The 25,325-nt window shown below is 39.8% G+C and overlaps 2 protein-coding genes across 2 annotated transcripts in view; both read left to right on the forward strand.

Moving 5' to 3' along the window:
• Positions 1-260: 260 nt before the first annotated feature.
• LOC123745253 (bifunctional peptidase and (3S)-lysyl hydroxylase Jmjd7) lies at positions 261-18,962 on the forward strand. Its single transcript, XM_045725580.2, is given in 8 exon segments — positions 261-548; positions 3,006-3,128; positions 6,062-6,139; positions 9,469-9,622; positions 11,233-11,386; positions 12,377-12,481; positions 12,483-12,534; positions 15,168-18,962. Coding segments are annotated over 7 exon segments (1,005 nt in total). The 5' UTR covers positions 261-548; positions 3,006-3,088; the 3' UTR covers positions 15,590-18,962.
• A 3,017-nt stretch (positions 18,963-21,979) lies between these two features.
• Positions 21,980-25,325, forward strand: part of ecd (ecdysoneless cell cycle regulator) — a 209,723-nt gene continuing 206,377 nt past the window's right edge. Inside the window, exon 1 of the mRNA XM_069300635.1 lies at positions 21,980-22,103. The gene's annotated coding sequence lies outside the window, so the exon portion shown is untranslated. The remainder of the gene's footprint in view (positions 22,104-25,325) is intronic.

Here is a 25,325-nt window from a genome sequence, read left to right on the forward strand (position 1 = left end):
TGCGTTGTATCTTGTTTGTGGGCATTCGGGTGTGTTGTGTTTACCCTGGCGGGCGGCGTCCTTACCAACTCCGGATTATGTCTATTACATCACTAAACTTCATTTAATAACTATATGCCTGTTAAATAAAAGATTTTAATTGTTAATAGCATTATATTGTCGTTTTAATATGGAACACGTACACATATGCGAAACGTCGAAAGCTGGTGTCCGAAGTGGTAAAAATATTAGTGTGCGATGTTGTCAATGTACGGAGTGTCTTGTATCTACCACCACCTCACTCACGTATGGTAGCTGCTCTCAACCATGCCTCTCACTTGGCTCGTCCTCTGCTTCGCTCTTTCACCCGAGTTGTGCTTGCTATCCTCGGAACAGTTGTTCTGCTTGGGAGCTATTACTTTGTTATTATTTCCATTATGCTACATGATGTCGGCCCCAGCTTTTATGTCTGATTTTAAATGTGGGTCTCGAGCATACTTGGACCGGTCCGTCTAATTACCACAAGCTACCACAAGCTACACAAGCTTCACTAAGCTTCCTGGCAATACGTAAGTAATGAATAAATATGATATACTTACTCATTATAATATTGGTGCTGAATGTACAACACTAAAAAACATAATTTTAATCTGAAAAAGTATCTTTTCATAAAGAAATTAGACGAAAATAAAGAGCTGGTGACGCCAAATCAAATCGATGATCCAAGCGTCGGTTAGATTAGGTTTGGTTAGGTTAAGTTAGGTTAGGTCAGGTTAGGTCAGCCTAACCTAACATATCATATTTATTCATTACTAACGTATTGCCAGGAAGCTTTGTGAAGCTTGTGTAGCTTGTGGTAATTAGACGGACCCACCTGGTTGGTTTATGCCTCTTGCAGGAAACTCTAATTTTTTCTTGAAGTCCACTTTTGTTCCAACAGGGTTAATTGTCCTAGTAATTGGCTTGCATTTCTTTTGCCCCACCAGAGATTGATACCTGCCACCTGCCGTGAGGGGCTCCTTCAGTACAGGTTGACTACACTTGGGTTGCCTCGCCCCTGGGCACTACATGGCACTTTTCCATTGTTAGGCCTGTTGATCGGGAGTACTGAATATATACGCTGTGTACACTTGTACTGCCATTGTGCTTTACCTCCTGCTTGTGTGGGTTGAGAATTAGCACTTTTGCTGAGGTTGTGCTTCGGTCATATATGTAAATGTTCTTATCCACAATTTTTCATGCCTTTCCTTTTAAGAGAATCATGGTTGGGGTTTGATGGTTGCTTGGTCAAGACATGTCATGTCCAGCGTGCATGACAGTACAGCATGGGTAGCTGGTGTCCCTCGTCTGTATTTTATATGTTTCATTTGTGTTCTCTATCAGGTTGTTATGCTTTCCTCTAATTCTGCATCTGACACTTCAGTTTTAGTGAATGTGATTTAATATTTTTGAATGCCATTGGCCATTCTTGTTGCCTCTTTTATTCATCCTGATGCAGTAGACCTTTCACCCTAGGGTATGTTAATGTCTATTGGTGCTGGACCTCTGTTACGTTCTAACCATAGTCGACCAATTTTGTTTGACTGTGCTTTACGGAATAGCTTATTGCAACTCCCCATCTGCAGCGGGTGATATTGCCGCCGATCCCAAGCTACTTTTACTAGGATGTTTATGCAGTCTTATCTTGGACACTTGTGCCTAATTTAACTCTAGATTCCTCTTCTGCTTCTGCTTTGGCCATCTAGTGGCCAGTTCATCCAGCCAAACTAAGCATCAAGTATATACCAAAGGATCTGTCTGATAGGCAACCGACTCGTTCATTTGCTATCACAAGTCAAGTGTGGCCCAGGCTGGGCTTGGGGAGTAGAACCCCTCCCCCCCTCCAAAAAAACAGCCCAGGTATGCTCCAGAAAAGGAGCCAGCTGCAAATGAAAAGAATGGTGTACAGATGGAAATAGAGAGATTGCTTTACAATCAAGTGCTTCATGTATTTTGTGGCTTCCCTGCCCTATTTTCTATGCTTTGTTTACCTTGTTATTGTATATTTTGTTTACTTTTACCATGCATATTCTGGTTTGCCCATTTTTTCTGGTGGACTTTTCATGGTTTTCTTCTTGATGGTACGGACCATATGTGATTGTTTTTCATTAGGGTGATTTATGCTCACCTGCTCCTTGTGCATCTTTAGAGGGGGTCAGGTTTTGTCCTTTGATCCTTAGTAAGCTTATATTACCTGCAAAGTCCTGGCATGGATTAAATTGGGTGGAGCCTGCCAGGCAGCAAGGACCCACCAGAAACAGACATTTCTGTACTGGTCTCTTAATGTCAAATGTGATATATTATTTCAACTTGTCCTCTTGAGTTGTCACGTCACAAAAACGATGTACTAAATTGCCTGAACCTAATGTAACCTAACCAATGGATCCATGAATAGAAAACGTAACAGCCCATCAATTTAGCGAGCCGCTGTCATTTATAATGCATCATATTTTGATGTTGAGGATTTTGACATAAAAATATGATGTATTATTTGAGAGGACTGAATAAATATTTGTATTTGTATAGGATGGGTTGATTATTTTATGTCATTGATTATTAAGGAATGGAATTTTTCAATTTCTTCTTTCTTAATTTCTTCTCTAAATTAATTAATATTTACCAGCTTATATTGCTTCTTTCAGAACCATTCTGGGTAAGCAGATGATGAGTCAAAATTATGTTTCTGAAGATATGATGACTAAACCACACATCATAAGATGAAGAAACGACGACATTTCTTCATCTTCTGGTGTGTGATTTGGTCATCATTCTGGGTAACAAGCTGTATTGTGTATTTTCAACATTGTTGGTAAGGTTTAACATGTTAAAAACATCTTGAGTGTTTTCTACATACAGTATGTGGGAATCAATTGCTGGATATTGTCAACTTTGTATTTTTCATTGTTTTATAGAGAATATTTCATGTACAATTTTAGTCTATAACAAGATTCCAAAGTGAATGATATACTGTACTATGTATATTTCAGGTATCCAGAAATCTTGGGTTTAGCAGTTCAGTGCCAGTTAGTTACCTGCAGACACAAACTACTACTTTCAGAATTGTTTCCTCATGTCAGAACAACAAAATAAATCTACTACAGCTTCTGAAGGTGTGTTGCTTATGAATATAGTTTAAGGTTTTGAATAAGTATTTTTTATGATGATTTTTTTTTAACTATAAAATTTACCAGTAGTTATAATTTATTTGAACTATAAAATTTACCAGTAGTTGCTGTCTTAGGTATAAATCTGCTGTGTTATAAGACCAGGATCACATACATTCAGGATTTCGGGCAGAATGACATTTTGGCATTTGTGCCACGCGAACCTTTCCAGCATTCTTGAAGGATCATTAAAGATGTATGGGAGGCTCTGCAGAAAAATTTAGTTCAGCATAAGATGATTAAAAGTAGATATGTTTATAATTACTCAAAGCCCATCTGAACCCTCTCTTGGTATCACTACTGTCTGCCAAACAATGGCTCTTTCTAACTATAGGAAGTACAGTACTTGTTTGCTTGCCTGGCCACCCTTGCTAACCATCATTACCTGGTTGCACCATGATCATTGCAGGGTTCCCAGATCCAGACTGTAAGTGGGAGATGTTTTCTTTCTTCAGTGCCTGTTCTGGGGAGTCTGTCCTTTTGTCCTTGTTGGGTTTTGATTTGGCATCTTCTGGTTAATACTGTCGCCTCTTATTCTTCACTATTGGTGGAGATGCTGTTGCTGCTGTAGCTTTCATTCGGCATCGATGCAGCTTCAGCACCATTCTGAAAGTTGTCTTGGGTGTTCTTTCACATTCGGCTTGCTCGTGCTTCTCCTGACCCATCTTTGACTCTTGACAGTATCTTGGTCTTTCTTTCCTCTACTTGGTTCCCAGTTGCTCCTTCAGTCAGGAATATTTTCCTCGCAGCGATACTTGGAGTTTTCTGCTCTTCTCTGGAGGAAGGAGTTCTGTTTCTTCGACCCCTGGTGGGTCACCTGCAGCCTTCTCCTCCTTTTCAGGTGAGGAATGAGTTGGCTGGCTTCCAAAGCGGTCCTTGGGTGGTTGATGTTTGGTTGGCCTGGCTAGGGGTGCATCATTGTTGTCTGGTGGCAGTACTTTGCTGCTACCTGTGTGTTAAGTTCTCTTAACACACAGGTAGTTCTCAAGTTCTCAAGTTGCCTCAAGTTCTCTCTCAGTGGATGCCTTGTTGGTTGGCCATTTTCCTTGGACCCCATTCCAATGCCTGTCTTTCTTAGTTTGTCCAGTGTCATCAGAGCTAGCCAGCTTGCAGTCTGTTCTCAGACCCATGATGATTCTAAAGTACACATCATTGGCTGCTGTTCTCTCCAACATATCATTAGCTGATTTTTGGGCATGGGGTTATAGTGGCCTGGTATTTGGTTAACCTTTGGCTGTGCATCCATTTTATGACAATCCCCTGGTGTGCAAGAAAAAAATCCTGATTTTTTTTCTTTCTAATACAGTACAGTGTGTCCTCGCTTGAACTACACCTATATAGTCTACTTGGCTTAGTTAGTGCTTTATCTTGATAATTAACTAACATGAACAAACTATAGCATATGGGGCAAGGCTGATTCATTCCATAAGGGATTTTGTCCTACCCGTCAGACCCCAGGCAACCCTTTTCTCCTCCCCAGGGAAATAAATTATTGGGCCTACATCCTATATACTGTAATCACTTATCTGAGAACAAATTTCATAAGCACATTTGTCCTGTTCTTTATTCATTATAGCATAAAACATTGTCCAGTATGTTTTTGCTTGAAACACAGCATTGTAGTACCAAATAATGTAGAAGAAAAATAATATAACTACCAGTATATAATATTTACAGTGTTACCTCAGTTTAAGAGTTTAATCCGTTCCTGAAGACAGCTTGTATTCCGAAAGCTTGTAATCCGAAGCTAATTTCCCTATAAGAAATAATGGGAAATTAATCCGTTCCTGCCTACCCAAAAACCTCACTTCAAACTAAATTTTATACCTAATTTATCTAAATAAACCTAGAAAACTATGTTCAAGTTATTACTTACCCTTGCTGATGAATGCTGTTGGGGTATGGAAGATGGTGCGGAGGGGAAAAGAGGAGAGGTTCGACGCAGGTTCGAATCCTCGTCACGGCCCTTGTGGATTTGTTCAGGAGAGGTGTTACTGTTTGGAAGGGGAGTCCCCTTCCATTATAACATCAGGCAGTGAGGACCTCTCTGGGGTGCACTCCCTGGCACATTTTGCCTGCATACCACTAGGACTTGCTTTTCTTATTAAGAATCTGTCTAAAGACACTTGTTTTTCCCTACTTTTTAACACTTGTCTGTACAGTAGTAAGACATCACATTGTCTTTTAAAAAGGGCAATGCAATGGCCTGCTACAGCTTTATCTGGGTGAGTTTTTTCAACAAAACTTTGCAGTTCTTCCCATACTTCACACATTTTCTTAATGAAGAAGGGACATCCTCTACTGCCTCTACTCTCAGCTATTTTCTTAGGTTGAACCTTACCACTGGCTTTCTTGAGACCTATGGCGAGATATATAACAACTACTTTTATGCTCAAATGGCCTAAAAATGATAAAAACTGTAAATCCTTGTAAAGAATTCAGGCGGGATAGTCACTGGGCACGAGGCACTGGTAAACTGAGGCGCGATCGCCGTGCTACCTCGCGCTAGTCGGCCTATACGCATATCAACACCCTCGTCTTCCGAGGCAACCCTCGCCTTCCGAGGCAAATTTTCCGAACAAATCCTGCTCGTATACAGGGACACTCGTATTCCAAGGTACCACTGTAGTACCTAAAATACTTTAGATTTTAGGTACTACAGTGATTTTATATTTACTACTATGTGTAAGTATTGCTTCACAACCTTATGATTTCACCAGTGTTTTGACCTGGGATGTGGCAGAATGACAAACATTTTATCATGGTGTTGTGAGTTCTGTTATATACTTGTAAGAACTCTGTTGAAAGAATGCAGGTGTCTTTGTTACTTGAAAAATCATTTTTATATTATTTTCCTGCATACTCTCATTTTTTTTCAGTGGACAGTGATGTACTTAATCCTGAGCCTCGTGGGAAAATTGAAGAATGCTTCCTCAAATTGTCTTTGGCAGAAAATGGTAAGATAGTGTTCATGTTCTATCTGTTTTTAGTAGCTTCCAAGTAGAAGTAGCTCCATTACATTAAGCTCAAGTGTCTTTAGACACTTGTAATGCTTCCAGTCCTCTAAACTTGTTCAGGTCCTCCCAACACCAAGAATAGTCTGGTGTTCTCATACAGGAAAAGGAAGCATGTGCATTAGATATTGACGTGAAACCAAGAAAAGCTGCTTAGAAAGTACAGGCGAGGCAAAGCAAACCACAGATCTTGGAAAATAATGGCAACAAAGCATTGGTACAGTGAATCCTTGCTTAAACCTTGGTCTAATGAATTCCTGGATGGTTTGATCATTGTGTTCATTGCAAATTATTCAGTGAAGCATACAAATGTTCGACCAAGTGATGATTGTTCATCCATGCTGTTGCCAAGGCTGAGCATCAAGATGCAGCTGCATTAGCCCTCTAATCCAATTCTAAACTATTGTACAGTATTTAAAATCTTTTAATTAACTTACATATGACATAATATAATTTGTAAAATATTATAACATACTAATGTATAAAAAATCTACACAGAAGAGCCAAAAGTGACTATTATTGTAAGAAAGACGACTTTCTATGTCCACTGTTGGTAAATGTGTAAAGATTACTTTCATAATTTACATACATGTACAAGCTCAGAAATGTCTTAATGGGGACAAGGGTTACAACTTGGATGGGAATCACAACTTCTCCACTGTGGTACTAGACTTTGCACGTATGCATACCAAAATCTGAGATTTTATAAAAATTTATATCAATGTATCCTCGCTTGAACAAACACTATATAGGGTGAGACCATTTCATTCCATAAGGGTGTTTGTTCAACCCAAAGGCCCTTAGGCAACCCCTTTTCCCTAGGAAAGAAAACAAATAATCAGAGGGCATATATCCACTGTAATGCATATGAAGGTTATGACTTACCTACCAGGAGAGTAGTGTAGTGAAATGTCTTCATAAATAACCTTGAAGCACATCTAGGTAAATACAAATACATCATAATCTACCTTTAATTTTATATTACAAAAATCACAATATATTTATTATTTTGACTGCCATATGATTGAGCAATCATTAGTGAATAATTCTATATCAAAGTCATGACTATGTGACGATTATTTGTGGGCGCAAACATGATGTAATGGTCTGGATTTACATAGACAAACTCAGTATAATGAAACTCCGATTTCTGAGTGAGCCCTGGTGGCTCCCTGTAGTTACCATCTCTGATGCATGTGTTATCTACTACCTTGAGGTGCTTCCGGGGCTTAGCGTTCCTGTGGCCCGGTCGTCAACCAGGCCTCCTAGGTGCCATCGGTCGCAGAGTTCTCAGGCTAGAGCCAGGACTTGGTTTCCTCACAGAGGTGCAGGGAGGGGTGGGATTTATATATTATTCGTTTATGCCACCACCAGGGAAGGCACTCAGAAAGTCAGCAAGGCAAAACATATTACAGTTGGCTACTTCCTATACCTACAGACTAAAACAGCCAAAGAATTCCCCCAAACTTTGTAAACAAATGACTGAAAATGTGAACTAGCGCTCGCTCGTTCACCCCACCCTTCCCCTCGTTTGGGGGAAGGAGGGGGGCAGCCCATGGCTCACAGGCTGCTCCACCTTCAGTTCTTCTCTGATGTGTGTTAAGCTGTCACTATTGCCTGGCCCCTGGGAAACTTTTTTGTGTTTTGCAAGTTGTCTCATGCTTCGTTTCACCTCCGACCTGCTCATGTGCTGCCGGAGCTGGTGTGGACAGGCTGCTCCATTTTCTCTTATCCATTAGGTTCTCTGTTTTCCCTTCGGAACGGGTATATTGATTTAGTGTATAGTTTCTTAGAAATGACTTGCTGGTCCATGGGCTGGATGAGTCGTGTTGGGGGTCAAGAACTTCTGTTATGCAGTTAAACATGAGCAGTAGCTCGGCCTCTATGCCTGGAAGATGAGCATTGTCCATCACAAGAGGGGCCCCTTCACTGGCAATTGTTTCTCCTTGAGATATTAATTGCCAATAGGACCAAACACTTCATTTAACCCACTCAACATAAAAATTCCTGGTTACTCAAGCTTTTCTGTTAGCCCTCCACATTACCTGTAAATTACTTTTCATCACATTGTTTTTCATAAACACCCTCGGGTTCTCAAAGTTTAAAAAAAAAAATCATTTATTATAAAGTCCTTATTTTGACTGTGACATGTGATAGAGTAATCAGTTACAAACAGTTTGGTATGAAAATTCTACAGAAACCTCAGTATTCAAATGACTTCCAATTTAAACATTTCAGCACTCGAGCATTGTGTTTGTGCTCTGTAGTTTACTGTTTGCCTGGAACTCAATCAATCACACATAACAGAGAAGTCAGTTTACCAATAACTGTTGTTCAGTGTGCAACACCACTATACTTCTCTATAAGCTTTCTTGGGTACTTTTTTATATTCTGGGCACGTCAGTGGGCTTGGAGGTAATGTAGTAGTGATGTAGTTAGTGAAGGAGCACAGAGCCGACCCTATGTACCCATAGGTTTCCAGATTGTGTGCCAGGTTTTTCCTGAGCTGTGTGCTAGGTTGTTCCTGGGCTGTGTGCCATCTATTCAGTGGCTCTCAGGCTGTGTGGTCAGTGGTTTTCAGGTTGTGTGTCTGGTTTTCAGGTTGTGTATTGTGGTTGTCAGATTATTTTCTCTGTGGTTTTCAGACTGTTTACATTGTGATTTTTTCAGGCTGTGTGCTATATTTCAGGTGTGCCAAAACGTGTCTGGGCTTTGTGCTTTGAATGCTCCTCGTTTCTGTGCCCAAATATTTCCAGGCTCTGTGCCCGGGGGTTCCCAGGATGTTGGTCCAATTGTTTCCCAGCTGTATGTCTGTATGGGCTGTGTCTGGACAGTCTCAAGCTAAAAAAAATGTATCAGGGGTCACACTGTCTTATTCTTAATGCTTCAGATTTGCTACAAATGTACTGGTGTCTTACTGTGTACTGTACTACTGCATAATTATTGTAGATCAATTTAGCCTCCTGATAGCAAATTTGAGAATTAATATGTTAAGCTTATATTTGAAAATAAATTTCTGAAAAATCCTGTCCTGTATTATAAAATACTGTAATGCTAGACTTTGTAACCTCTCTATTCGCTATTTTTTAATTAATTATTTTAACTTTTTATTAGGAAGGGATTAAGATCAATTTACCTAACATAAACTATGGTTGGTAATGAATCAATCTTTTGGTTACCTTAATGAGATCAAGCCACTAATCTTGTTCATACAATATTTGCCTTTTACTTGTTAATTTAATTTCATTTAGATGTTATTTATGATTTATCAGATTACCACCTGAGCAAACAAGTTCCTATCCTTGACGATGTTCCAACCCCATTGGACTTGTATCGAGATTGGGTAGCTCCTAATAGACCAGTTATATTTCGAGGAGCTGTCAGAGAATGGCCAGCCATCAAAAAGTGGTCTTTTAAGTACCTTAGGTAAGATTATTGATGCATTTGTAAACATTTTTTACAAACTTACCCTAAAACAAACAAACTTGAAAGATAATTGCCTCCCCGCATGCTCCACATTCCTGATTTCTATCCAATGCTGGCCCTCTCAGTAGCTTTCTGGAGCTTATGGACTGAATATTGCCGAGCTTCCCAATCATACCAGGCTCCACAGACTCGTGCAATCTTAGTGGAAACCCTGAATCAGAATCTTACTCTCTCATAAAGGGGAGAGGAATATTGGAATCGGAGATCAACCTAAAAGTTGACAAAACTGCCCAGTAAGAGAGTCAAAACAAAACAAAATGCTGCTCTTTATAAAGAAACTACTGTATTTCCCAGCAGCGAAGACACTGTTTTTTTACCCTAAAATAAGAACCAAAAATTTACCTGCAGTTTGGATGGTGGGGTTAGAACGCTTATAGGGCTATAGGAAACTTTTTTGGTACTATATGGCAATCAAAACACCTAAATTATTGGCACTGTCTCAAAACTCTAAAAATGTACTCCCTGGAAAGGAGACGAGAGAGGTTTCAAATATTATATACTGAACATGAAATATTTCAGGTTGTGAAATATACTGGAAGGCCAGGTCCCAAATTTGCACAATAGAATAAAAACATATTGGAGCAAAAGATAAGGAAGGAAATGCAGAATAGAACCAGTGAGGAGTAGAGGTGCCAAAGGCAAAATCAGAGAGCACTGCCTGAACATCAGGGGGTCAACGACTCTTCAATACCCTTTCAGTAATCATTAAAAATATTGCCAGAACAAATGTGGATGTCTTCAAGAAATAACTGGACAGTTTTCTGCAAGAAGTGCCAGACCAATCTGGCTGTAGTAGACATGTGGGCTTGCAGACTGTCCAAGCAACAACCTGTAGCTCAACCAAACTCGCGCAAGTCGAACTTGGTTTTGGGCCGGGCTTGGAGTTCTTCACACTCTTCTTCGGTGCCAGGGTTTTTTCTGTTCCTTCAGCCCTGGGTTCATTTTGTTTGTCTGCAGCTGGCTCCTTCTTTTCTGGCAAAGAATGTGTCGGATGGCTTCTGAAAGGGCCCTTAGGTGGTGGATGCTTGGTTGGTTCGGCTGGGGGTGCATCAGGTGCTGTCTCTGGTGGCAGCTCTGTGCCACGCTACCTTCATACCACCGCTTCTGCTTTGTTGGACTTGATGTTGGGTGACCTGATTCCCTGGTCCCCCATTCCATGCTTGTGTTTCTCAAGTCTAATGCTCATTACTGGAAGGCCGAGAAAGTCTGGGGAGCTTGATGTTTTAGAGGGTGGTGAAACCCTGTGGTGCAAGTGCTCTGTGCTCTAGGGAGCTACTTAGTTGCCACACAGTCATTTCATTATATACAGTGATCTACTTATCAATCTGAAACTAAAACTCTAAAATGTGTTTCTGCTACAGAAAGTATGGTTATTAACCGTTTCCTATCAACTTTTAACACTACAGTACTGTAGTAGGAAAATGTTGCATTTTGGGTAGCTAAAAGTATTACTTGCTACCATTAATTTAAAATACTGCATATGTATATATTTCATACTTTTTGCATGTTCATCCTGTTTAAGTGTTTTTCAAAATTGTATCTCTTCACAGAGAAAAAGTTGGCAACAAGGAGGTGAGTGTGGCTGTCACTCCAAACGGATATGCTGATGCACCATGCAGTGGTTATTTTGTCATGCCAGAAGAGCGCTCCATGAAGTTTGGCAATTTTCTGAATATAATGGAAAATCCCAGTATCCAACCAGGGGTATGAATGTTTAAGTTATAATTATTTGTTTTCTTGGTGAACTTCATAGACAAGTAACATTAAAGAATCTAAGTGACTTACTACCAACTGAGTACTGTAACAAGTGACAATTATTTAATTTATTTTATTTCAGATCTAATGCATTTTAAGATTATGTTTACTGTATAGTTAGGTAAGGCATCTCTATTTTCAGTAGTACTCGGAACTTAACAGCTATTTTTGAGTCATATTCATTACTTATGTTATCCTTTATCCAAATAATACTCCACATAATAATCACTAAATAGGCATGTATACAGATAGCATTGTGGTACACCTAACAAATGGCAGTGCTCTCACTAATTAGTTATGTCCTTTTGAACAACCATGATGAATAATTCATTGATATATAGTTTCACATACTTTATTAGATATCCCTGTTAGGAGTGAATACAGTATGCTTGTGTCCGTTTGTTAGGTGTCTCAGTCATAGGGTGATACCATGGTTTGTTTGCCTCTGTTTCTAAACAGTATCCTGAGAATACTTTTTTAGGATTAATTTCAAACATAAAGTATTAATGTATCATAATACAGAGTTTAATATTGAGATTGAGTAGTGTAGGCGTCTAGTACTCATTTATAAATGAGCAGAACTTTGTCAAACTTACAAATATTTTCTAGTATTAGATGCATTTCTGGATAGTTTTACGTGTAATTAAAGGCACTTGGAGTTTTCTGAGGCCAGACCACCATGGTGGGGACCTTCCCTTGGGTACTTTAAGGAACTTTTGGCCCCTCTTTATAGAGCCATGGTTGGGGGTGAACATTTCTGTTGGTTGTGGCACACTGGGGGGTGTTGACCAAGGGTGTTGGCTACTCATGATTTGTGCCAGCAGCCCTTTCACAGTTCACTACTTTTTGGAGTAGCAAAATAAATCCTCTTAGGAAGGTACTGTTCTTAAATTGAAAAATAGATTTTTGCAGTTTTAGCATTTTAACACTTCATTACAGGTATTTTATGTGCAGAAACAAAACTCCAACTTTACTATGGAGTTTCCAGAAATTATTTGTGATGCAGCCCCTGATATTCCATGGTTTACTGAAGCTCTTGGACGCAATTCCTGATGCAGTTAATTTTTGGATGGGTGACCAGCGGGCCGTTTCATCAAGTGAGGATTGATTATTACTTTATAGTTGCCAGTTATCTTTTCCATCCATATACTGTATTTGTATATACCGTACCTGCAAAACCTTTTGAATAGATGGTTGCAAAAGATGGTTGTTTACATCTTGAAAACATAGATTAATAAAGAATTCGCACCATCATTTTACTAACATTTCTTTGTGTTTAACAAATGAACTCAAATTCTTTTAAAGCATTTTCTGGGAGAGCCCTTTGGTGGCTTTCTGAAGCGCTCTCACTGAGATGGCTCTGACTACTGATCACGTCAGTTGCAGGAGCCTTGTTTGGCCTTCTGGAGACCAGAGCCAGAGCCTGGCCTTCTCACAGAGATGCAGGAAACGGAACAATTATCATCATCCTCGCCAGGAAAGCATGCAGAAAATCAGGAAAGCTTTACAGACATCCGCAAGGTTCATAGAAAACAAAGCATTGAAGCAGCCAAATGACTGCAAATGATTTATTACAAACAATTGGTTCACTCAAAACTTGCTTGAAGCTGTTAGTTCAATTGTTCAAACAACTGGTTTGCTCGAAACTAGCTTGAAGCTGTTAGTACCGATGGCCACCAGGCACCCTGGAAACCCCGGCCCACAGCCAACTTCAAGGTCAGTCATGTCACTGTTGTGGTTGATACCAGTACCATGCTCCTCAGGTCACTGTCTTTTGCAGCAGGTCCCACTACTTAGCTAAGTGCCAGCCATTCTTCAGAATTTGTCCAGTAGGGGTCATTTAATTGTTCTCATTCTCTTATTTTAGTATTTGCTTCACATGTGTGTGTTTACTTCCTGATAATCTTGCATTAACCTGGCAATTTCTTGGGGAGACCCCTGTGGCTTCTTAAAGCTATCATTGATAGTGTATCATCTATTAAGTCACATGAGCTATGAAGTTCTATTGGCTTATATGTCCCCCTCAATGGAGGCGGAGGGAGCAGGGACATTTATTTATTTATGCCAAAACAGAGGAAGGCACCCAAAAAGTCAGCAAGACTAAACCACTGATGGCTTGAGTCGAGACCACAGCCTCGAGAACTGCAGCAAGAACTCCCTAAGTAATGTAAACAAATGACTGAAATCTCTTGAAACTGGCACCAGCTTGTTTGCACCACCTCCCCAACTCATTTGGGGAAAGGAACCCTGCAAGCATGGGTAAGCAAGTACAAACACTCACATGCCCCTTGGGTTCTGAGAGAATGTGCACCTGTGCTCAAAATTCCACTTCAACTGATATTCCAGACATCTTTGTGTACAGGATTCTTACCAGATAGTATGGAAAAAGGTAATCATAATTCCAATCTTCAAAAATAGTAGTAGTGAAGACCCTCTAAATTATAAGCTCGTATCATTAACAATTGTGGTAGTAAAAACACTAGAAAAAATAATTAAAGCCAAATGGGTAGAATTCCTGGAGAGAAATTATATAATAACAGTAAGGTTTTTAAGAAAAAAGATTCTGCTTAACAAATCTACTTAAGTTTTTATGATTGAGCTGTAGAGATTGTAGAGAATAGAGATGGTTGGGTTGACTGTTTATCTGGATAAAAAAAAATCACTGAAAGAACTCTCAACAACGTAAACAAACGATTGAAAGGTCATGAAACTAGCGCAAGCTCGTCCACCCCACCTTCCCACCCCCTTTCCTCGGTTGAGGGAAAGAGGGAGGAACACTGGGTCAGCCAGCTGCTACACCCTCAGTTCTATGATAAAAAAACCACCCCTGACTCCCTGGAGTAGGGAGGGTGTCAAGGAGTTACTGGGACTCGCCCAAAAATAGCATTTCATTATATTCAATGCTGGTTTTCTGGGGAGAGCCCCCTTGTGGCGTCCCTGAAACTACCTACCCATGAAAAAGGAAAACAAGGGGACTTACCAGGGAGGGAGGAGCACCGCAGGTATTACACCGAAGAATCTACGGGTTGCGACACACAACCTAAGGCCACTCAAGACCGACGAATACCAGGAACATTCATGGCTGCCAGAACCCTGTTTGACCACCAAAATCCCCACACCCGAATATCGACTCAAGACATATTGCCACACATGGCCTAGACAGTGGCAAACTTACGAATGTCATGGCACGAGGGTAGACCGCAGGCTGGCTAGAATTATTAACTCTGTGGATGACCCGAGAAACATGAGTCCTGGAACAGGGAACCAAGGAAACCAGAATAACCCACAATGAGTCCACTGAAGCAGAAGCGGTGGCACGAAGGTAGTGGCGAAGAGCCACCACCAGACATAGAATTATAAATTATAGACCTGTATTTAGGAAATTGCCCCTTTTTTCCCAGAAACAACCTCCTCATCTGCCCCAACACACCCTTCCTATCTTTCCCTATACATCTTTCTAGTCTCCAACCATATACACCCTCCTAGTAATGTAAGTTGAGGGAAGCTACCAAGGTGCAACCCAGGAAGGGTCATTTCATTTCACTTGATACTCTATTTTTTTAAGTTCAGTAGTTATTTTGTCATTTAAGCTAGAGTATTTCAGTCTGCTTGAGAAGATGAATTTTGATTCATTGTCAAATAATGTTCACTTGAGGTGTTGATATACTGTATTGACATTATTTGTTTGTGATGTTTCAGTATTGTATTTAAAAGTAATTTTTCTCCACAGTGCACAAAGACCACTATGAAAATATTTACTGCGTGATATCAGGTTACAAGGACTTCATCCTCCTCCCACCTACGGACTTACCATGGATTCCCTACAAAAGCTATCCAGCAGCCAGTTATAAGGAAGTCACTGCTGGAAACTTTGATATCCAAGAGAACACAAACACGGGATCTGTGCCCTGGATTTGTATTGATCCTCTGAAACCAGACCTAAAAAAATATCCACAGTATAGACTTGCCAGTCCTGTACATTGTAGAGTACAAGCTGGAGATGCCCTTTATCTCCCCTCACTTTGGTATCATCATGTTCGACAGTCCCATGCTTGTATTGCTGTTAATTATTGGTATGATATGGAATTTGATATTAAATATAACTACTATAAATTAGTTCAGAATCTTTCATGGGTGACAGAGCCTGAATAAAAATGCATTTTTTCAAATTTACATTTATTTGAAAAACTTTAGATAATGCCAAAAACCTATCATTGAATGTAATGAAACGCTTCTTTCTGGACGAACCCCGGTGGCTGAAGCTATCTTGTTGAAATTGCTCCGTGCAATTGGGTTACATCATATGCAGGATTTCAGTTTGGCCTACCAGGGACCAGAGCCAAAACATGGCCTTCCCCCTCACAGAAGCACAGAGCAAGTGACAATTTGTCACCACACAGGGAAAGCATCCAGACAGTCAGTAAAGTTCTACAGATAACTGAAGGTTTAACAAACACCAGAGCCTTGAAAAGGCCAAACAACTCTGCAAATGATTCACACTAAGAAGTGAAACATTCAAGTAATAGTTATCAAAGAAGGCATCACGTCGGGAAGACTATGTAACACCACCTGTGTTGCAAGATATTCAGAAGGTGCTAAATATCACTAAATAAGCCAATATGAGAACAGGAGAACATAAAGCAAACAATATTAAAGGTATCGGACTCACTAAGGATGCTTTATAACAAGACACAACCGATCCCTAGAGACTTTAGGAAAGCAAGACACCCAAATGTCCCAAAAATCATGGCAATCTATATGGAAGTGTACAACTGTAAGTGGGGACAATGCAGTTTGGGCCTATTTGACTCATGGTTATTAAGTGATGACTCATGTAATTGAGTGGCCATGAGTCAAGTAGGCATGATCAATACGTAACCTATCCAAAACCGTTTCCCATCACTTATTACAGTGGCAGGAGGAAGGCCAAGGGGAAATGGCATATTTAAGAGCACATAGTTTATTATCTGTACAGTAATGCCAATCCAATGGTAGAAGACTGCATTATGAATGACTGGGTAGAAATCCAAAGAGGGTATCCCTTTCTATACTTCCAGAGGCTTTAGGGCACTGCGAGAGTCAACCACAATGACAAAGGAGCATTGATGTGGGGAAACAGCTGATGAACATACAAAATAGCATAAAATTCTGCCATGAAGATGCTAGTCTTCAAAGGTAGATAGCACATATAGGTCCAATCAGGGAAAAAACAACTTAGTAGCTGACACGGTGGGCAAACTTAGACCCATCACTGAACAGAGCAATGAAGTTAGAGCGAGAGGAAAAATGTTGTAGGAAAAGGTTTTCAATACAGTAGCAAAGCATAACCCGCCAAACAAATGTCGAAAAATTGCTAGAACGTTTAAACAGGTTGTAACAACTATCTAACACAAAACTTTATAACAAGATATAACATCTTAGTAACAAGTTGTAATCAGGTAATAATAGGGACCGTTACAGTGCATGTTTGCAGAGAAGCCTGCTCCATATAGACTAGGGACCTTCACTGTCAGGTCAAGGACTTTGCCCCCTCCATGAGGGCAAAACAGGAACATAAGAGGTATTGTTAATGCAAACTGAAAGAAAGGCCTGTAAATGAGCCACCCTAGCAGGAAGAGAAACGCAGTGTGAGGGAGCAGCGCCCTCCTAAAGAGCAGTGTTTCAGCCTACAAGCTCTGGGCAGGGGATGACCAAAAGGCAACAGAGCTAAGGTATAGCTTGGTATGATGCAGAACATCATATGTACTGTATATGATGGCAAAGGGTCGATGGAGAGACAAGGAATAGGCAGGGTTTATCTTGAGATGATTTGATGATTTTATCTTGAGATGATTTCGGGGCTTTAGTGTTCCCGCGGCCCAGTCCTCGACCAGGCCTCCACCCCCAGGAAGCAGCCCGTGACAGCTGACTAACTCCCAGGTACCTATTTACTGCTAGGTAACAGGGGCATTCAGGGTGAAAGAAACTTTGCCCATTTGTTTTGCCTCGTGCGGGAATCGAACCCGCGCCACAGAATTACGAGTCCTGCGCGCTATCCACCAGGCTACGAGGCCACCATAATCTTGTTTCAACAGGACAAGAGAGGAGCGCAAATAGAGGAGGGAGCACTATCAGCTTCCCAGAAAGTATGGACAAGACCTTAAGCAAGCTTAGGGCCTCAACTTGAGTACTCAACTTGAAGGTGAGCAGTATGGAGTGCCGAAGATAAACAGGTGTCAAAGATCAGCCCCTAAGAGTTTGGCAGTATCTTGGTACGCAAGGGAATCATCACAGGGTGACAACTGGGAACGAGGAATGACATGCCTCTAAAAATCATTGCACATGTGTTAGACATGGAGAAATTTAAGCCATGATTTGTGGCCTAGGATGACACATTATTAATTGTAAGTTGGAGCTGTCATTGAAGGTAAGAGGGTTTGTCACTATGGCAGCAAAGAGGTGACAGCATCAACATAAAGGGCTTCCTTTATTACCCCCCCCTTCCTCCTTTTTACCAGGGAGGAAGAGAGGAAGGGAGACCATTCAGGGCAACCAGAAATAGATTTTTTAATATTGAACAAAGACCATTCATGGCTGTCACCCAATTGTAACCCTCCAGTGTTCTGTAAAGGTTCATTGACTTTCTGAATGCTTTCTTGGTGTGGTGGTGAATTGTCACTTGCTCTCTGTGCTTCTGTGAAGAAGACCAGGTTTTGGCAGTGGTCCCCAGTAGGCCAAAGAAAATTGTCATGGCTAATGTGACCCAATTGCACGGAGCAATCTCGGTGAGCTTTTTAACGGGAGTCCCTTCAGATTTTTTTTTTTTTTTTTTTTTTGCTAACATAAAACCCAGTACATCCTCACCATGAACATCTGAGTTACCATACAATTTGTGGTTATCTTGAGAGGTTATCTTGAGAAGATTTCGGGGCTTAGTGTCCCCGCGGCCCGGTCCTCGACCAGGCCTCTACATCCAGGAAGCAGTCCGTAGCAGTTGTCTAACTCCCAGGTACCTATTTACTACTAGGTAACAGGGGCATCAGGGTGAAAGAAACATTTTGCCCATTTGTCTCCGCCTCTACCCGGGAGGCAGAGACAAACTGGGACAAACAAACTGTGGGCATTACTAAAATAATGGTGAGTTATTTGTAATGTTTTTGCAATTTTCCATTTAAAGTACAGTATCGAAAGAGTTTGGTATGTCCTCTTTCTACTAATTTACAGTAAAGATATACTGTATATCTACAGATATAATGTATATATCTATATACAGATATCCTTTGTATCTACAGATATACTGTGTATCTATATATTGTATCTGTAGATATACAGTATATCTATATCTACAGATATACAGTAGATTGTTTTTAAAGTCAAAATAAATATAGTTTGTGAAAAAAACATTATAAAATAAAAAATACTTGTCAACATACTGCATCTTTAAATTCTAATTATGAAATATTCTGTATGTAATTTATAGAAAAACCAAAGTACTGTAAGTTCATATTAAAACAATTATAAATATAAATTAAAAATTGATCATTAAGCGTGTGTTAATTTTCTCATCATAAAATATAGTCACACAGCCTATAATGGGTGACAAAATATAATTTTTATATTGATGTTTTCACCAAGCATTAGGTTTGGATTATTTGTGTTTTGTAAATGATATCATGTTTCCTTGAGTTAAAAATTGTGTTTACTTGTAATGCCACCAATAAGCATGATAACACAGTAATTACCTAAGTGTAATTACAGGATGAGAGCTATGCTCGTGGTGTCCCGTCTTCCCAGCACTCTTTGTCATATAACGCTTTGAAACTACTGATGGTCTTGGCCTTCACCACCTTCTCACTTAACTTGTTCCAACCGTCTACCACTCTGTTTGCGAAAGTGAATTTTCTTATATTTCTTCAGCATCTGTGTTTAGCTAGTTTAAATCTATGACCTCTTGTTCTTGAAGCTCCAGGTCTCAGGAAATCTTCCCTATCGATTTTATCAATTCCTGTTACTATTTTGTACGTGGTGATCATATCACCTCTTTTTCTTCCGTCTTCTAGTTTTGGCATATTTAATGCCTCTAACCTCTCCTTGTAGCTCTTGCCCTTCAGTTCTGGGAGCCACTTTAGTGTCACATTTTTACAAACACATTTTTACAAACAATGATGAATTGATTAGGGAACCGATTGATTACAAATAACCATTAGTCGAATACCAAATGTCAGTTGTTTAATTTAGAAACTACTTGTTGATCTCGAACCCATTGATGATGTGATGATGTGTACTGAATTTTGTAACTAACTCAAGATTGTAACTTGCTTAGTTAATGAATTGTGAAGTTCAGTCCTTGAGCCCATTATGTACTTCTGTAACCCTTTCCACCACTGCCCACAATATGGGTATGGGGTGCATAATAAATGAACTAAACTAAAAACCAATATAATTGAAGTTCAAACATGCATGGTGTCAAGATTCTAGGTAGTCTAGCCAGAAGAAATTAGGTGGGACAAGCATGGATATAATGAAGCTAAAGAGGTAAATATTTGAAGAAGTCTCAGATAAGCGAGTTTCCCCCCTTCCCCCCACAAAGATGGGCTCCTTCAGCTGGTAGGCAGACATGGAACTGCCCACCGAAGCTGTAAATGCCCAAAACTGCTAAACTTTAATTTAAAGTTCAGCTTGAAAAAATTTTTGAAGACAAATTGGGGGACTTCTTTTAAGCATGCTGGCTTACTGTCCTAGTCGAGGCCACTAGTGTGTTAGTGGCCTTCAGGCAAATCCCGCAAAATAGGACTGAAAACATGAGATGCTTTTTCATCCATAGTTATAAACACATGAAACTGCCAACCTGCTGAAGCCGTAAATGTCAAAATGCTATTAAATTTCAAAAAACAGATGGGCAGAATAATTAGAACAGAGGGACCATTGACAAGCCGCTTGCTTCCTGGCCAGTAGAGAGAGAGAGTGGTAGTACACGGGTTCGTTCCCGACGGTCCGTCTAATTACCGCAAGCTACCACAAGCTACACAAGCTTCACTAAGCTTCCTGGCAATACGTTAGTAATGAATAAATATGATATATTTACTCATTATAATGTTGGTGCTGAATGTACAACACGAAAAAACATAATTTTAATCTGAAAAAGTATCTTTTTATAAAGAAATTAGACGAAAATAAAGAGCTGGTGATGCCAAATCAAGTTGACGATCCAAGCATCAGGTTAGGTTAGCTTAGGTTAGGTCAACCTAACCTAACATACCATATTTATTCATTACTAACATATTGCCAGGAAGCTTTGGGTAGCTTGCGATAATTAGACGGACCCGTTCCCGACTCACAATCGGGAATTCCGGATTCGAATCTCTGGTGGGACAGAAATGGTGGGCGCGTTTCCTGTCACCTAATGCACCTGATCACCTAGAAGTAAGTAAATAAGCACCTAGGAGTTAGCTTGTTGAAGGGGCCAGCAATTCGACCCTTGGGGGGGCCTTGATATAACTGACCCTCTCATGTATATATGTTAGATGTTATATAATAACACCGGGAAGCAAAAATTCCAGAGCTAAGTCATCTCTCGTATCAGAAACGGTTGAAGGCCACTGGGCTAACAATACTGCAAACCAGGACGGACATCATTGAAATTATTAAAACACTAAACAATTTGGTGGATGTTGATCAAGAAAATTTCTTCAAAAGGTCAAATGTAACACAAACCAGGAGCAACGGTTTCAAGCTAGACAAGCCACAATGTAGAACCGAGAACAAGAGAGGCTTTTTTTACCTATAGGGTTGTAAACCCATGGAACCGCCTACCCGCCGAAGCCGTAAATGCCAAAACTGTTAAATTTTAAAGTACAACTGGAAACGATCAAGCCAAGCTTCGACAAGCCGCTGGCTTCCTGTCCTCGTCGAAGCCACTAGTATTAGTGGCCTCAGGTAAATATACATTAGGTGCTTATCTCCCGACACAATTATTTATTTTATTATTATTATTATTATTGAATTCAGTTCAATGTTTATTCCAAAGAATATGTGTACAAAGAACATACAGTACGAATAATGTACAATTGTAGGGACAGGCGTTACACAATTTATGAAGCCACTATTACGCAAAGCGCTTTGGGTAATTATTATAATATTTATTATGAGATTTGCATAATTTCTGATACATAAATATCATTGATATATATTAAGTATAAAATTTAAATTTAACTTTTTAAGAGAAAGTGCCAACTAAAGAATTCTATTTCTTTCTTTATTATGCACTCCACTAAAGAAGAGAGCAAAGAGTACACTCGGGGGTGCTGAGAATGTTACACACAAGGATTGCGGGGATATTATAATTATTAGGATACAAGGATATTATAAGGAGTATAAAATAATTTCTCAATTAGCCAAGAGGCTACTTGACGCGGTCCGTCTGAAGTGTTAAGGATCACTGTTCTAATGTTACACTCTTTCCTTTACTTCTAATCTAAAGTTTATGTATAAATATATATTATATCTATAATGATATAAATGTAAGCAAATTTTAATTTTAGTGTTTTGTAATTACTAGATATGTGGAAAGATACATAACATTCTTAGTATAAACGTTTACGAACAGTTAGTTTGTTTACGTGAGTGAGACGACCGACGCGCGCGAAGCCCCGAGCTTACATACTACGGATATTTCTGTGACAGCGATGTAAGTTATCACAGACACTGTCTCCCTCTTATTAACCTTGAACGTATTACATAATATCTGACTGTCATAATGATTGTGTACATACAAAAAATTGGTGGAGGGTAGTAGTGGTAGCCACTACTCCCAGTAGGGGCTGGTCATGCCTCCACCACCACGCCTTTAACTCACAACTGACCTAAATTAACCTTTTCTTAACTGTAACATAGCTGACGTTTTCCTTTACCCAACCACATAATTCATCCAGGATAGAGTGGCTAGCAAGGCGAAGCAAGTTGGAGTTGTGGTGACTTCCTACAGTTGGTCAGATTTTGAGTTTGAATAATTCATGTCGGGGACAAGCAGCCTGTGTATATATGTATATGTATATACACTTTAGGCTTGTATCGAAGGCCATTCAAAGGGGACACAACTGATCCTACCCAGGATTCAACCCCACAACAGTTGCCTAACTCCTGGCTACCTATTTAGTGCTAGGTAAACAGAGGAATTTGGTGAAAGGAAATGTGCCCAACCATTTCTGTCCTGCAGAGTATTAGACCCTGGGGTTCTCGATTGTGAGTCAGAAGATAACCAAGCAGTAATACTGAGACCCTGAATATTCATTTCAGTCATAGATAATGTAATGTACAATTATGTTACATTGTTGGGTAGATTAGATACAGTGTTTAGTGAGTTTCATCTATATTTAGTAGTCCTGGATACAGCAGTGTCATAGACATTGAGATGGAGCTTGGAGCAGAGCTGAGTGAGGCCGGAGTCGCGGAGCTCTTTGTGGGAAAGCGTTGTAGCTGGATGTGGTCCTAATCTGCTGTCTGTTCTGTGTTGAAGCTGTAGTGTCTTGGGGTCGATTAGAACTGCCTATGCTGAGTGCTACATTCTTGACTGGAAATTGTACTGTTGTCTATTCTCATATCACTTCCTTACATTTGGTTACTACCCCTCACCTTTCTCTACTAGGATAGGAGGATGTGAGAACTGTTACCTGTAATTAGGGATAGGATTATAGCTTGTGTAGATAGTGCTAATTAGTTTCAGATAATGAGATAATGGAGCGAGTATAAGGATTACTTGCTACAGTATAATACTATACTATATAACATTATACTTGTTGTGACATCCAGTGAATGATAAATACTTTTATCAGTTGAGTTCTGTATTCTGTATAAGCCCTTGGGCTTGGCACACACTCTTAATAATTACAATACTTGTATTAAGTCTATTTTACTTTGGTTAGGGCAGCTTAGTAGAGATTTTGTTGAGTTATTTCCAAACAAAGTTACAGTATAAACAAATTAAAGAAAGGATAAAACATTTATTTGCGACATTCTGTCACTGAAGTGTTCTTGCATGCTATGCAAAAATTACTCTTTAATTACTGTATTCTGTATTTAATGATTCACTCTAATAAGGTGTAACATGTAACTTGGTTTGCAGCTACTGTATATATATAAATTAATGCCAAGAATAAAAGTCTTTGGTATATGTATCAAGAAATTGGGAATCTGCAGAAATAGCACTAAATTTTAATTATAAATATCTTGTTGTATATATTAATATGGCTAATTTAAAATTGATGTATATTACTAATTTAATAAAGGGTAAAGTTACCAATTAGTAGAAATGTAGTTACAGGGTATTGACATTTAAGGCAGACAAAGTAATACATACATATGTATGTACAGTATGTATGTTTCAGTGTTATTACATTTGTCAACACTCACAATAATTTGCAAATTTCATGTGTGTTGGAATGCTGGCATCAAAGGATTCAGAACACCAGGGCCAGGTACCACAGTGTTTTGTGGCCGTTATTTCTAGAAACCATTGAGCATTAAAATCATATGTTATCCATGTTACTGGACATGGTTGCAGGGTGTTAAGTTCATCTATTATGCACCCCATACTCATCTTGTGGGCAGTAGTGGGAAGGGTTACAGAGCCACATAATGGGCTCAGGGACTGAACCCCACAATTCATCTAGATAAGCAAGTTACAATCTTTATGGTTTATTTACAAAATTCAATACATATTGTCACATCATCAATGGGCTCGAGACTGGCCACAAGTACAGTTTCTAAATTAAGCAACTGACATATGTGGGGAGCTAATAATTACCTAAGTGTGTAATTACCTATCTAATTACACTATTACCTAGTGTCACCATTGATATGTTTGTCCTGCACACCGCCCCCCCCCCCATCCAGTGGGCAGTGGTGGATAGGTTAAAATCACTTAGTTACTACCTACAGTTAGCAAACTGGGGATATTTAGCTAAGATTTCTGGTGGCAGATAATTTTGAATGAAACATTTACACATCTCTGGAACATTGCAGGGTGGGCCAATACTTTTAAGTGATGTTTTTATATTGTTTGGTTGAATTTATTTGTTGCTCGTTCTCCTGCATCAGGACACCCATTTTTGGCAGCACATTCTTTGGGAACTATTGGAGATAGTTTCCAAAGCACAAGCAAATGCATAAACAAATGGCCCCTTAGAAATGTTTAAGGATGGCCAGCACTTAGCTTAGAAAGTTAAAGGACCTGCTGCTACCAATGCAACCCAGGAGCACTAGAATGCTGTTGAAGGCATCGCATGAGTGGCAGAACTGACTTGGGAGAGTTGGTTGAGGACTGGGGTTCTGGGCACCCTGGTGGCAGTTTAATGGTACCTGTGCTAAGTGTTCAAGTTAGTTTTGAGTGATTTGATAGTTTTGTTTGAATTGTTTGGGGTGTGGGTTTGGTGGGGTTTGCATCAGTTCTAGTGAACTTTGCAGCTGTCTGTAATGCTTTGCAGTCTTTCCGGATGCTTTCATGGTGGGTGGCAAAATGTTGCCTGTTTTCTGTGCTACTGTGAGGCAGTGGACCAAGTTCTACTTCTGGTCCCTGGTAGGCCAAGCAGAACTCCAACGACTGGTGTGACCTAATAGATAGGAGCAATTCCAGCAAGATAGCTTCAGAAACATTCCAAGGGGCCCCTTGTAATCATGTAAACATTGGATTTGCTACACCACCAAGATACACAGATCATACTCTTCTCAACAGCCAGTTGTGTAGTCAACACAACTGTCACCTTTTTTGGGGGGGGAGTAAAGAGGAAGGAGAGGCATAAGTGAAGGGAAGTATAGAAGTGGGAAATACAGTGAGAGGTATGAAAGCAGGCAGGCTGTCCGCCTTGCTGTCACAATGTGTGGGTGTTGGCAGCTAAGCTAAGCTGGCTCCCTC

This window comes from Procambarus clarkii, chromosome 44 (assembly GCF_040958095.1).
Source record: "Procambarus clarkii isolate CNS0578487 chromosome 44, FALCON_Pclarkii_2.0, whole genome shotgun sequence".
Lineage (NCBI taxonomy): Eukaryota > Metazoa > Arthropoda > Malacostraca > Decapoda > Cambaridae > Procambarus > Procambarus clarkii.